General features: G+C 43.7%; 1 protein-coding gene across 2 annotated transcripts in view; it reads left to right on the plus strand.

The window, feature by feature from the left end:
* Positions 1-13047, plus strand: part of mrs2 (magnesium transporter MRS2) — a 33682-nt gene extending 20635 nt beyond the window's left edge. For both annotated transcript variants that reach the window (XM_055654891.1, XM_055654881.1), the window contains 5 exons: positions 2010-2120; positions 2692-2844; positions 7914-8031; positions 9229-9342; positions 11919-13047. In XM_055654891.1, the coding sequence (XP_055510866.1) occupies positions 2010-2120; positions 2692-2844; positions 7914-8031; positions 9229-9342; positions 11919-11987 (565 nt within the window). In that variant the 3' untranslated portion in view covers positions 11988-13047. The remainder of the gene's footprint in view (positions 1-2009; positions 2121-2691; positions 2845-7913; positions 8032-9228; positions 9343-11918) is intronic.
* Positions 13048-14423: the final 1376 nt, after the last annotated feature.

The following is a 14423-nucleotide window of genomic DNA, read 5'->3' on the forward strand; positions in this document are numbered from 1 at the left end:
CATCACCAATCAGTAACCCGTTCCTGCCTTCTCCCCATATCCCCGGAATCCGCTATTTTTAAGAGTCCTATCTAGCTCTCTCTTGAAAGCATACAGAGAACCTGTCTCCACTGCCCTCTGAGGCAGAGAATTCCACAGACTCACCATTCTCTGTGAGAAAAAGTGTTTCCTCATCTCCGTTCTAAATGGCTTACTCCTTATTCTTAAACTGTGGCCCCTGGTTCTGGTCTCCCCCAACATCGGAAACATGTTTCCTGCCTCTAGCGTGTCCAAGCCCTTAACAATCATATATATTTCAATGAGATATCCTCTCATCCTTCTGAACTCCAGAGTGTACAAGCCCAGCCGCTCCATTCTCTCAGCATATGACAGTCCCGCCATCCCGGGAATTAACCTTGTAAACCTACGCTGCACTCCCTCAATAGCAAGAATGTCCTTCCTCAAATTAGGGGACCAAAACTGTACACAATATTCTAGGTGTGGTCTCACTAGGGCCCTGTCCAACTGCAGAAGGACCTCTTTGCTCCTATATTCGATTCCTCTTGTTATAAAAGGTCAACATGCCATTTGCTTTCTTCACTGCCTGCTGTACCTGCATGCTTACTTTCATAGACTGATGTACAAGGACCCCCCAGATCCCGTTGTACTTCCCCTTTTCCCAACTTGACGCCATTTAGATAGTAATCAGCCTTCCTGTTTTTGCTACCAAAGCGGATAACCTCACATTTATCCGCATTAAACTTCATCTGCCATGCATCTGCCCACTCCTCCAACCAGTCCAAGTCACCTGTATTCTCATAGCATCCTCCTCACAGTTCACACTGCCACCCAGCTTTGTGTCATCTGTAAATTTGCTAATGTTACTTTGAATCCCTTCATCCAAATAATTGATGTATATTGTAAATAGCTGCAATACCGGCACCGAGCCTTGAGGTACCCCACTAGTCACTGCCTGCCATTCTGAAAGGGACCCGTTAATCCCTACTCTTTGTTTCATATCTGCCAACCACTTCTCTATCCATGTCAGCACTCTACCCCCAATACCATGTGCCCTAATTTTGCCCACTAATCTCCTATGTGGGACCTTATCAAATGTTTTCTGAAAGTCCAGGTACACTACATCCACTGGCTCTCCTTTGTCCATTTTCCTAATTACATCTTCAAAAAATTCCAGAAGATTAGTCAAGCATGATTTCCCCTTCGTAAATCCATGCTGACTCGGATCGATCCTGTTACTGATCCTGAGTCTATAGAACATTGGAAAATTATCACCAATGCATCCACGATTTCTAGAGCCACTTCCTTAAGTATCCTGGGATGCAGACCATCAGGGCCTGGGGATTTATCAGCCTTCAGTCCCATCAGTCTATCCAACACCATTTCCTACCTAATGTGGATTTCCTTCAGTTCCTCTGTCACCCCAGATCCCCTGGCCACTACTATATCAGGAAAATTGTTTGTGTCCTCCTTAGTGAAAACAGATCCAAAGTACCTATTCAACTCATCTGCCATTTCCTTGTTCCCCATAATAAATTCACCTTTTTCGGTCTTCTATCCTATAGATCACCTATCCAGGTTCTCTGGAGATGCTGTCTGACCCGCTGAGTTGCTCCAGAACTTTGTATTAAGTTAATTGTGACATTCACATTTATAATAAATTGCTACAAATGATTAGTTTAGTGTAGTTTAGAGATATAGCGAAGAAACATGCCCTTCGGCCCGCCGAGTCCACGCCACACACTAATCCTACACAACACCCACTACGGACAATTTAGAATTTTACCAAGCCAATTACCCTACAAACATGTACTTCTTTGGAGTATGGGAGGAAACCAGAGAAAACACACACAGGTCACAGGAAGAATGGACAAACTCGGTACAGACAACACCCGTAGTCAGGATCGAACCCGGGTCCCTAGCACTGTAAGGTAGAGAATGTGTGCATACAAAGAAATGTGCATAGCTTATATTGCACTTTCTCAGTCTTTTTTACCTGTGTTATTTCCAAGCTTGTCTGGATTGGAGACGGACGTAAAGGTCTTCAAGGAGACGTTGCTGGAGATTCTAGATGAAGAGAAGCTGCTAAAAGAACTTTGTCTCACCAGCGAGCAACTTGTTTCGTATGTATAGAGCTTTCCTTATTGTCACCCATGTTAAAAGTCTCCTGGGTATGACCACTTTCAATTTTATCAGCGAGCAGTGAAGAAAGCATAGGGATCAGCTTTTACTTTGATTAAATTGAGAAATAGAGAACTTTACCCCTCACTCTAAATAGCAAGCCATGTGGAATCGCAAAAAAACTTCTGCTTAAGAAGGTATATTTTTTAAGCAGATGACATTTGTATTAATAAGTATGAAAAATGGTATATACTATTTAAATTTTATATTTTTTAGTATATACAGTCAGGTTCGAACCCGGAACTCTAGTGCCGTGAGGCAGCAACTCTACCGCTGCACCACCCATACTTGGGTACATGTGACAATCAAGTACCATTCACCGTCAGTTGCATTCTTCACAGTAATGATGCTTCAAGAGGTGTGGAGGAATTATGCTTTTCGAAATGAAAACTGTACTATCTATAATGTGAAGTATTTTTTAGAAGCTCCATCAAAAGTGAATGTGACCATGAAAAGTTTGCAATGCTGGAGTTGAAGCCCACAGTGTTAAACTGATAGTTTGTTGGTTTGCAGTCATCAGAGTAATTCCAGAATCGACCTCACAGAAGAGATGGAACTCCTTCTTGAAAATTATTACCGACAGGCCGAAGACCTGGCCAATGCAGCACGGGAGCTGAAGGTGTTGATAGATGATTCTGAGAGCATCATTTTTATCAACTTGGACAGGTTGGTTAATGTCTGCATCCCTCCCCTCAATGAATCAAGTATCAAGTATCCTTTCTTGTTATTCTGACTTTTCAGTCTGAACGAAATTTCGTGCCTTGCAGTCATAACATAGAATAAAATAACAAAACACACAATAAACACAGATTTAACATCCACCACAGCGAGTCCACCAGGCACCTCCTCACTGTGATGGAAGGCAAAAGTCTTAAAGTCCTTGTCTCTTCCCTCCTTGTTCTCCCTCTGCGTTGAGGCGATCCAGGCCTCCGATGTTGTGGCCACGCCGGGTGACGGTAAGCAAGTCCCGCAGCTGAATCCGAGCTCCTCGAACGGGCCGGTTCAAACTCCGCAGCCCGGGGCGGTCAAAGCTGCCGAACCTGCGCCCTCCAGTCCAGCGGACGAAGCTGTTGTTGCGGGAGCTCCGGATAAACAGGTCACCAACCTGGGACCTGCGAGCACCCGACGATGTCGTCCACTGGGCCCGCGGCCGAGGCTCCGAAGACGGGTCGCCCCCGCCGCAACACCGCCACAGCCTCGAAGTCGGGTCGCCGCCGCCGGAACGCCACCACAGCCCTGTAGTCGGCCAGCCTCGCGTTGGTAAGTCCTGGCTCGCTCTGCCTCCGGAGCCTCGAGGTCGGTCCCAGTTGGAGGCCGCCAGCTCCGCCATTAGGCCTCAGCGCAGACGGAGAAGGAGACGGGGGATATGACAAGAAAAGGTCGCATCCCCCCCGAAAGAAGTGGCCAAAAACATGTTTCTACCCCTCCCCCCCTCCCCCCCAACACAGACACAACCTAAATAAACTAAAATGAACTAAAACAGGACAAAAAGAAAACAAAAAAAGAATAAAACAAACTGACTGCAGGCGAGCCGCAGGTGCAAGGGCAGTGCCGCCACTTCCGGAGGCCCGGAGAATCATTTCCGGAGAATCATGGTGTATTTGCTACATTATGTGCATCCCTTCCCCCGTATTTCAGTTTAGTTTATTGTCACGTGTACCGAGGTACAATGAAAAGCTTTAAGGGCCTGTCCCACTTGGGCGTAATTTGCACGTCATTTACGTGACATCCTAGAAATTGGTTGGCGCATCGTGACGTGCGCATGGCGCGTGGTGAGGCGTGGTGGCGTATGCAGTGGCGCAAGGTAACGTGCTTTTTGCATTGCTCAAAATCCTTGCATGCCACCTGCGTGATGTATCCCTTGCGCACGCTGATGTACTGATGGCGTATGCTGACGTACTGACGGCGTACGTGTAGCGCGTGGTGACGCATGGATACGCACGGTGACGGTGAACATTGCCAATGCTAATTTATTATGCGTCACCGTGCATCAACATCCGTAACCATGCGCCGCCCATACGCCGTTGTCGCGCCATTTTCACACCATTTGAGTGCTGCACCACGTGACCACCTGGGTATAAAGCGCGCGTAGTTTTGAAATTTTTTCACCATAGTATCTTTGATTTTCACTGGGAAAATCCTTGTCACGGAGTTCGGGCTAAGTACGAACGACATCGCAAATGGAACCCAAAAGAAGCAGGGCCCTCAAGAGCACTTGGTGCACAACTGTCATACTGCTAGACGATTTTTGCGCATCAGTCACTACCAGACTTTCGCGTAAATGATGCGCAGATGACGCCCAAGTGGGACAGGCCCTTTAGTTCTTTGCTAACCAGTCAGCGGAAAGACAATACATGATTACAATCGAGCCATTCACGGTCTATAGATACATGATAAGGGAATGACGTTTAGTTGAAGGTAAAGCCGGCAAAGTACCTACATCAAGTTTTAAATGGCGCAGTGGTAGAGTTGCTGCCTTACAGCTGCAGAGACCCAGGTTCGATCCTGACTGCGGGTGCTGTCTGTACAGAGTTTGTACAATTTGGGAGGTGTTATGGTGTAGTACTGATAGGTGAATGAATCTTCGAGCAGCTCTGAGCCCATCTAAAATGAGACACATGTCGGATGCAAGAGGCGCTCTCGATGATTCAGTGGTGCTTTTTTTTAACCATTGTGATCTTCTTGCACCTGACACTCGTCTCGTTGAAATAGGCTCAGAGCTGCTCGAAGATTCATTCAACTCTGACCTCTTCCGAAAGGCAAGACGCCACTTACTCCCGACACATCATGAATAGCTCAGTAAATTGCCAGGCTGCTCTTGTGTTGTAATGGGAAGTGACGTTAGCCCAGGATGAAGGAAAATTTCCAGACAACCTAATGCCGTGGTGCTTGCACATCTCTCCATGGTGGGGTTAGTCAAATATCTGTTTTGTGCTTCAATGATTTACCAATGACCTCAGTAATTTAATCGTAGCGGTTCTGTTACGGAAGGGTTCGATGGCCTAGAGTTGATATTGGCTTCCTAAACTGAGTTTCAAATAAAAGAGGATCAGTGCCAAAATACATACACATTGTGTATTGACCAGGTGTATAAAGGAAATCTGTTGTAGGCCAAATAGTCTTGCAGAAATTAGTCATGCAGCACAGAAACAGGCCTCACTTTTCCGTGCTAATCGAGATGCCCCAAGTTAGTCCCATTTGGCCCATATCCAATCCATATTAACATTTTCTAGCTGTGTACTTGCCCAAATTTCTTGTGTTGGAGGAGGACTGATTGAACTTTGTTGCCTTCCACCACAGTGAAGAATGCTGTAGTGGATGTTTGTGTTAAATTCTATTGTGTATTGTGTGTTCTTTTTTTCAACTGTATCGCTGCTGGCAAATTAATTTCACTGTACCTTAGTTGGTGCATGTGATTAATAAATTTGATTTTGACTTTGACTTTTGGTGATATAGTACCAGCCTCAACTACCTCCTCTGGCAGCTCGGTCCATACACCCTCCACCCTCTGTGTAGAAAAAGTTGCCCCTCGGGTTTCTATTTAATCCTTCCCCTCTCCCCTTAAACCTATGCCCTCTGGTTCAATTTCCCCAACTCTGGGTAAAAGATTATGTGCATTCACCATATATATTCCCCTCGTTATTTTATACTCTATATGTAGAAAAAAGAGCATGAACGAAATCACCTTCACTAGACAGTTTTAAGGGGACATTAACAGCACGTTAGTGTGCACAACACATCCAAGTTGGCAATATGCAGAGTACTGCCCTGCCGACTACAAATTCAGAAGGTTCAGAAGATACATCTAGAACTGGGTGTGCTTGTATATCAGTCACTGAAAGTAAGCATGCAGGAAGAGCAGGCAGTGGAGAAAAATAATGGCATGTTGGCCTTCATTGCAAGAGGATTTGAGTTTAGGAGCAAGGAGGTCCTACTGCAGTTGTACAGGGCCCTGGTGAGACTGCACCTGGAGTATTGTGTGCAATTTTAGTCTCCTAATTTGAGGAAGGACATATTGCTATTGAGGGAGTGCAGTGTAGGTTCACTAGGTTAATTCCCGAGATGGCGGGACTGACATATGATGAAAGAATGGGTCGACGGGGCTTGTAATTAATGGAATTTAGAAGGATGAGAAGGAATCTTGTAGAAACATATAAAATTCTTAAAGGATTGGACAGGCTAGATGCAGGAAAAATGTTCTCGATGTTCATCACCCAGAGAGTTGTGGACCTGTGGAATTCTCTACCACAGAAGGCATTGGAGGCCAATTTACTGGCTATTTTCTAGATAAGTTAGAGTTAGCTCTTGGGGCTAAAAGAATCAAGGGATATGGGGGAAAAAGCAGGAACGGGGTACTGATTTTAGATCAGCCATGATCATATGGAATGGCGGTGCTGGCTCGAAGGGCCGAATAGCCTACTCCTGCACCTATGTTTCTATGTATTGTCTTTCTGCTGACTGGTTAGCATGCAACAAAAGGTTTTCACTGTGTAAGAGGAACTGCAGATGCTGGTTTAAACCGAAGATAGACATAAAAGGCTGGAGTAACTCAGCCAGACAGGAAGCATCTCTGGAGAGAAGGATTGGATGACGTTTTGGGTCAGGACCCTTCTTCAGAAAAGTCTAAAGAAGGGTCTCGACCCGAAACGTCACCCATTCCTTCTCTCCAGAGATGCTGCCTGTCCCACTGAGGGACTCCAGCTTTTTATGAAAAGCTTTTCACTGTACCTTGGTACACATGACAACAAACAAAATATTTTTTTTAATCTGTTATTTTCCACTCTTCTTTGACTCTGGTATGAGTTCTCTTTTCATCCCTTTAGCTTCATCTCACCAACAAGGATGTGTTTATATGGAACACTTGCTGTGAAACTTTTCCCCAGTTTTCCTTGTCTTGAAGTAAGCTTTTGCTCAACACCACCCATCCTACTCAGTATCCACCCGCCACCTCACCTGCCAATCCTTGTCTCTTCTTTTTGTAGGAAGAAACTGCAGATGCTGGTTTACACTGAAGATAGACACAAAATGCTGGAGTAACTCAGAGGGTCAGGCAGCATCGCTGGAGAAAAGAAATAGGTGACCTTTTCTCCAGAGATGCCGCCTGACCCATTTGAGTTACTCCAGCATTTTGTCTATTCATATCTCTTCTTTTCTCCTCCTGATAGTTTATTCGTTCCACTTCTGCAAAGTCCCTTGCAACACAGGTGTTGGTTTTAAAAACAACCAATTGGGCACTAATGTTGATTGCATAAAGCGCAAAGTTTAGCTTTAAAATATTGTACCATCAGACTGAAAATTGCTCCCGAAGACTTGATGTCATCGTACATGTTTTGCTGTAGAACTTACTCCTTCCCTCTCACCCTGGCCACAAACTATTTGAATCACTTCCATCTGGAACGCGACTCTGGATTGTCAAAGCTGCCACAGCCAGACATAAAAACAGTTTTTATCCACGAGTAGTTGCTCTACTCAACAGCCAAAAATCTGTAGCCTCCCTTTGATCTGGTATTTTGTTGGTTCACATGCTTGACCCAATGGTGTTTTATCATTAATGTTTTATTATTATTAATGTTTAGTGTTTTCTGAGTAATTCGTAACTGTCACTGTATGTCATGTTAATACTTGTGGGCGGAGCACCAAGGCAAATTCCTTGTATGTGAATACTTGGCCAATAAACTTACTTACTTACTTCCGGGATCTGTGGATGTGCACTGATTGATTTTGGTTTTCCGCAGCCATCGCAATGTGATGATGCGTTTGAACCTCCAGCTGACGATGGGAACGTTTTCCATTTCCCTCTTTGGAATCCTTGGCGTTGCCTTTGGCATGAACTTGGAATCCTCCTTCGAAGAGGTGAGGTTGGTTTGACATACGGTTTTGGCGATGAACGTCACAGATGAAATACAGTGGGAGGGCTGAGCTGAGGCATGGTGCTATCTTAGGCCAGGCTGATGTTCGTTTGGCCTGACCCTGAAGAAAGAGCAGAGAGCTGGCGAGAAAATGGGCAGTCTTTCCTCCCTGCAATTGATTGTCAGTGAGAATGTCCAATAGATTTTAGTTTAGTTTTTAAGGTACAGCATGGAAATCATAAGGTTATATGTGACAGGAATAGCATTAGGCCATTCGGCCCATCAAGTATACTCCACCATTTAATCATGTCTGATCTATTCCTCCTAACCCCATTCTCCATCCTTTTCCCCATAACCTCTGACACCTGTACTTATCAAAAAACTATCTATCTCTGCCTTAAAAATATCCACTGACGTGGCCTCCACAGCCTTCTGTGGAAATAGGCCCTTCAGCCCATGAAGTCCACGCCAACCAACGATACCTCTACATTAGTTCTATCCTTATACTGGGGACAATTTACAGAAGTCAATTAACTTACAAACTCTTTGTTCTCTAACTTTTCATACCTCTAGTTTACTTCTCCCCTGACTGTCAGTCTGAAGAAGGGTCTCGACCTGAAATGTCACCTATTCCTCTTCTCCAGAGATGTTGCCTGACCCGCCGAATTACTCCAGCGTTTTGTGTCTAACTTACAAACCTTTGGAGTGTGGCAGGAAACCAGAGCACCAGGAGAAAACTCGCGTGGTCACAGGGAGGACATACAAATTCTGTACAGGCAGCTCCCGTGGTCAAGATTGAACCCAGGACTCTGGCGCTCCGGGTTCAATCCTGACTGCTGGTGCTGTCTGTATGGAGTTTGTACATTATCCCTGTGACCGCGTGGGTTTCCTTCGGGTGCTCCGGTTTCCTCCCACATTCCAAAGACATACTGGCTTCGGTAAAATTATAAATTGTCCCTAGTGCATAGGATAGTGCTAGTGTATAGGATGATCGCTGTTCGGCACGGATTCACTGGGCCGAAGGGCCTGTTTCCGCGCTGTATCTCTAACATCTAAAGTAAAGTCTTAAGTCAAATAAAATTATGATTTCATGTATCTATACACTGTAAATGGCTCGATTGTAATCATGTAAAAAGATTTTCGCTGTACCTCGGTACACGTGATAATAAACTAAACTAAAACTAAAATTGTTCATTTTCAGGACCCCAGGTTCTTCTGGTTGGTAACTGGAATAATGTTTCTAGGGAGCGGACTAATGTGGCGACGCTTGCTATCGTTTCTTGGCCAGCACTTGGAACCCCAAGCACCCCCATCGGTATGTCTCAGTCCCAGAATTTCATTCTAAAAGGACAGAACAAGACCATTTTTCTCACTGACTCCATTCATCCTGTTTGAGAGTTAGCCAGTCATCCCAAACTTCGCTTTCTCCACAACAGTACGTTCCTCATTTTCAGGTCCAACAATATTACCAATATTAAATCAATACCAATTTTCCTATTGGAGTCAATAATATTACAGATGTGTATAAGATCATGAAGGGTATAGATAGGGTAAAAGCACAAGTTCTTCTTCCAGGGTAGGAGAATTGTGAACTAGAGGGCATTGGTTTCAGGTAAGAAGTGAAAATTTAATAGGACCCTGAGGGACAACTTTTTCACAGTGAGGGTGTTGGGTTTGTGAATCGAGCTGACAGAGACGGGTACAATAACAAAATTAAAAAGACATTTGGACAAGTACCCTGGTATATGGATGTGACGGATATGGGCCAAATGCAGGCAAATGATAAGACAAATTTATATAGGGCTTCTTGGATGGCATGGATGAGTTGGGCCAAATGGCCTATCTCTGTACTCTATGACTCTGACTCTAGTGTGTTCTGTTACATCATTTAAAAACTGAAATGAACTGAAATTGCCAATTAGTATATTATAGTCTGGTACACTGCAATAATATTTACAAAAGGGTATATTTAAGTGAAATATTGCATTCAAATTCACATACATCCATGGATAATGAATATGTTGCACTTTTAGAAATGATAGCATCCTCCTGTGGGGTTGGCTTTGTCATTCATTTTTGGGGTATGGGATCACTTGCAAGGTCAACATTTACTGGCCATCCTTGGCTGACCATGAGAATGAAGGGAGCTAGCTGCATTAGTGAATTAGTGGTGCAACAAATGTACTGTGTCTCAAAATCTGCATCAAGAGATTTCAGTAATGGTCCTACGAGGCATTTTAATCAACTACAGTTTGATTTGAATCTTTCTGGTATAACCCTTCTTTGATGTGATTAATTAATGGTGTGGCTGTGATAAAACAGAGGACTTTGATAAGGTCCCACAAAGGAGATTAGTGGGCAAAATTAGGGCGCATGGTATTGGGGGTAGAGTGTTGACATGGATAGAGAAGTGGTTGGCAGACAGGAAACAAAGAGTAGGGATTAATGGGTCCCTTTCAGAATGGCAGGCAGTGACCAATGGGGTACCGCAAGGCTCGGTGCTGGGACCGCAGCTATTTACAATATACATCAATGATTTGGATGAAGGGATTCAAAGTAACATTAGCAAATTTGCAGATAACTCAAAGCTGGGTGGCAGTGTGAACTGTGAAGAGGATGCTATGAGAATGCAACGTGACTTAGACAGGTTGGGGGTGTGGGCAGATGCATGGCAGATGAAGTTTAATGCGGATAAATGTGAGGCTATCCACTTTGGTAGCAAAAACAGGAAGGCTGATTACTATCTAAATGGCGTCACATTGGGAAAATGGGAAGTGCAACGGGATCTGGGGGTCCTTGTACATCAGCCTATGAAAGTAAGCATGCTGGTACAGCAGGCAGTGAAGAAAGTGAATGCATGTTGGCCTTTATAAAAAAGAGGAATCGAATATAGGAGCAAAGAGGTCCTTCTGCAGTTGTACAGAGCCCTAGTGAGACCACACCTGGAGTATTGTGTGCAGTTTTGGTCCCCTAATTTGAGGAAGGACATTCTTGCTATTGAGGGAGTGCAGCGTAGGTTTACAAGGTTAATCCCGGGATGGCGGGACTGTCAAATGCTGAGAGAATGGAGCAGTTGGGCTTGTACACTCTAGAGTTTAGAAGGATGAGAGGAGATCTCATTGAAACATATAAGATTGTTAAGGGCTTGGACACACTAGAGGCAGGAAACATTTTCCCGATGTTGGGGGAGACCAGAACCAGGGGCCACAGTTTAAGAATAAGGAGTAAGCCATTTAGAACGGGGACAAGGAAACAAGGGCTCTTAAAAATAGCGGAGTCAGAGGATATGGGGAGAAGGCAGGAACGGGGTACTGATTGGGGATGATCAGCCATGATCACATTGAATGGTGGTGCTGGCTCGAAGGGCCGAATGACCTATTCCTGCACCTATTATCTATTGACACTCTTTTTCACCTTCATGTTATCAGTGAATATTTCCAAGTCTTCAGCTGCAGGTTCAGTCTTAAGGTCCTATTTTACATGTTCCCAAAGATCAGCAAAAAACCACTGCCTAACATTACGAGAATATAATGTTTCAATTGAATCTTGCTTCAATTTTGATTTTTAAATAATTTGATTTTAAATTATTCTTGGTGATTGTCAGCATTATTCACGTTCTTCCTTTTATGTCAATAGCTTGATTGTCTCAAGAAGGGTCTCGACCTGAAACTTCACCCATTCCTTCTCTCCAGAGATATTGCCCTGGGTTACTCCAGCATTTTGTGCCTATCTTTGGTTTAAACCAGCATCTGCAGTTCCTTCCTACACAGCTCGATTGTAATCATGTATTGTCCTTCTGCTGACTGGTTAGCACGCAACAAAAGCCTTTCACTGTACCGCGGTACACGTGACAATAAACTAAACTAAACTCAACCTTTTTTGTTGTCCTAGATGCCCTCTATCTTGAAAAGATCACAGCTGCTGGGTGGAAGAGTCGACCAAAGACACGGTTCAAAATGATAAAGATCCAAACGCATTGATACGTTGATAATGGACTTTGAAGCTAAGCCAGGTAGCACTGGATAGGAAGGATGATACAGGAGCAATATTTGTAGCACCATCTGAAAAGAGCAATTCAGTTCAGCGAATAAATTGCATTTGCATTTGGGACTGAAAGGCCAATATTTTGGTTGTTAAAAATCCTCAGCAATCCATAGGTTTTTATCATTTGTAACCCTGAGTTCACAAGTTGTTCTTTGTCTCTGTGCTTAAGTTCACAGACTGTTCTTTTCAAGGAGTGACACAGGAGTGTCATAGTGGCTCACCTGTAGATTCAATACTGACTGCAGGTGTTATCCGTACGGAGTTTGTACGTTCTTCCCCGCGATCACATGGGTGTTCTCTGGGTCCTTCGGTTTCCGCCCACACTCCAAAGATGTACAGGTTTAAATAGGCTATTTCGATTCAGTAAGTTGTAAAATTGTCCTTAGTATGTGTAGGTCAGGGTACGGGGTGATCGCTAGTCGGTGTGGAATCGGTGAGCCGAAAGGCCTGTTTCTGCACTGTATCTATCTAAAGTGCAAAATTTCCAGTCTGTTTCCATCACTGTGTTACAGCAGGTTTTAGAAACCTTTGCCGATCAGACCCACGAGAGACAAAAAAAAAATTGAATTACACAGGGCATCTGCCCTATCCAGAATAAATTTTAGTGGGTTAATGCTTCCTGTAGTCATGCATTCCCCTTATTAAAACATAAAATTATGGGTATAGATTCTTATTTTATTTTATCGTAATTACTTATACATTAAAAGTCTTTGTAACTTACACATTCAGTGTTCTTTAGCTAAGAGTACTAGATAGATGTTGCCAGTGAAATAGTGTTAACAGTTGACTTTATGAGATGTTAACACTCCCATCCCCACATGACAATTTAATTTATTCCATCTCATGAAGAAACAATTAGTTGCAGTTACCAACTGGTCCTGCAGCATACGAGTTTGGGAAGTTGATGCTGGAAGATTTAACACTGTTAACACTTAAAGAATGATTAAACAAAAAAATGAGTTCAGTACAAGATAAATGTTTTCATGCAGTTTTATTAAATGTACATAAAAGCTCAAAGGCCACAAAAAGATAAAATTCAAAGCAAAAAGATTTATAAATGTATAAAATATGGATTATTCCACTACTTTTGAGGTCTTCGCTCATTTTATGTAGTCAGAACCCTAGCTGTCTTCAGATCTTAGACTAATCTAGTACAGTGGTGCAGTGGTAGAGTTGCTGCCTTAGAGCGCCAGAGACCTGGGTACGATCCTGACTATGGATGTTGTCCCTACAGAGTTTACATGCTCCTCATGACCTGTGTGGGTTATCTGTCGGCTGCTCTGGTTTCCTCCCACAATCCAAAGATGTGCGGGTTCGTAGGTAAGTTGACTTTGGTAAAATTATAAATTGTCCCTAGTGTGAAGGACAGAGATAGTGTACGGGGATCGCTGGTCAGCGTGGACTCAATGAGCTGAAAGGCCTGTTTCCGTGCTGTATCTCTAAACTAAACTAAAAAGGAGGCTTAGCCCATTTCTTTCTGTGATTTCTTTCACCTTATTAGCTCTTTTCCCACAGCTTTTGTTCTTCTTTATCAGGTATTTATCCAATTTACTTTCAAAAGTCCAAGTTTTCCCCTTCCCCACCCCCTCCACTTCACTATCCACCTCCCCATTCACATTTAGGCAGCTTGTGTCATATCAGAGTATTTTTCTGCAGGTGAAATAAAATGTTCTCTCACATTTGGCACCTTTGTAGGTTGCTTCAATTTGATCCCTGTTACTGATCTTTTGACTACTTCAAACAATTTCTTGAAAATAATACATTTTATTAGCCAAGTATGTATACATACCTGTTCAAGGAATTTGCCTTGATGCTTTGCTCGCAAGTAACAACACGATATACAGTAATTAGAAATAAAACATTATATTTATATGATTATAAATACATGTGAAGAATGAAATAAAATACCAGAGCAAAAGGAGGCTACAGACTTTTGGCTGTTGAGTAGAGCTACAACAGCTGTTTTTATGTCTGGCTGTGGCGGCTTTGACTGGCCGGAGTCGCCTTCAAGAGGGAAGTGCTTCAAAGAGTTTGTGGCATGGGTGAGAGGGGTCAAACATGATCTTACCCACTCTCTTCCTGGCCCTTGCAGTGTACAGTTCGTCGATGGGGGGGAAGGTTGCAGCCAATAACCTTCTCGGGTGATCGAACGATGCGCTGCAGCCTCCGGATGTCGTGCTTGGTGGCTGAGCCAAGCCAGACCATGATGGAGAAGGTGAGGACAGACTCTATGATGGCAGTATAAAACTGATTGTGTTTTCTCAGCTGCCGCAGGAAGTACATCCTCTGTTATGCCTTTTTGACAATGTAGTCAAAGGTGGCCCCCCATTTAAACTCCCTAGAGATGATGGT

The sequence above is a fragment of the Leucoraja erinacea genome, chromosome 2 (genome assembly GCF_028641065.1).
Source record: "Leucoraja erinacea ecotype New England chromosome 2, Leri_hhj_1, whole genome shotgun sequence".
Taxonomy (NCBI): domain Eukaryota; kingdom Metazoa; phylum Chordata; class Chondrichthyes; order Rajiformes; family Rajidae; genus Leucoraja; species Leucoraja erinaceus.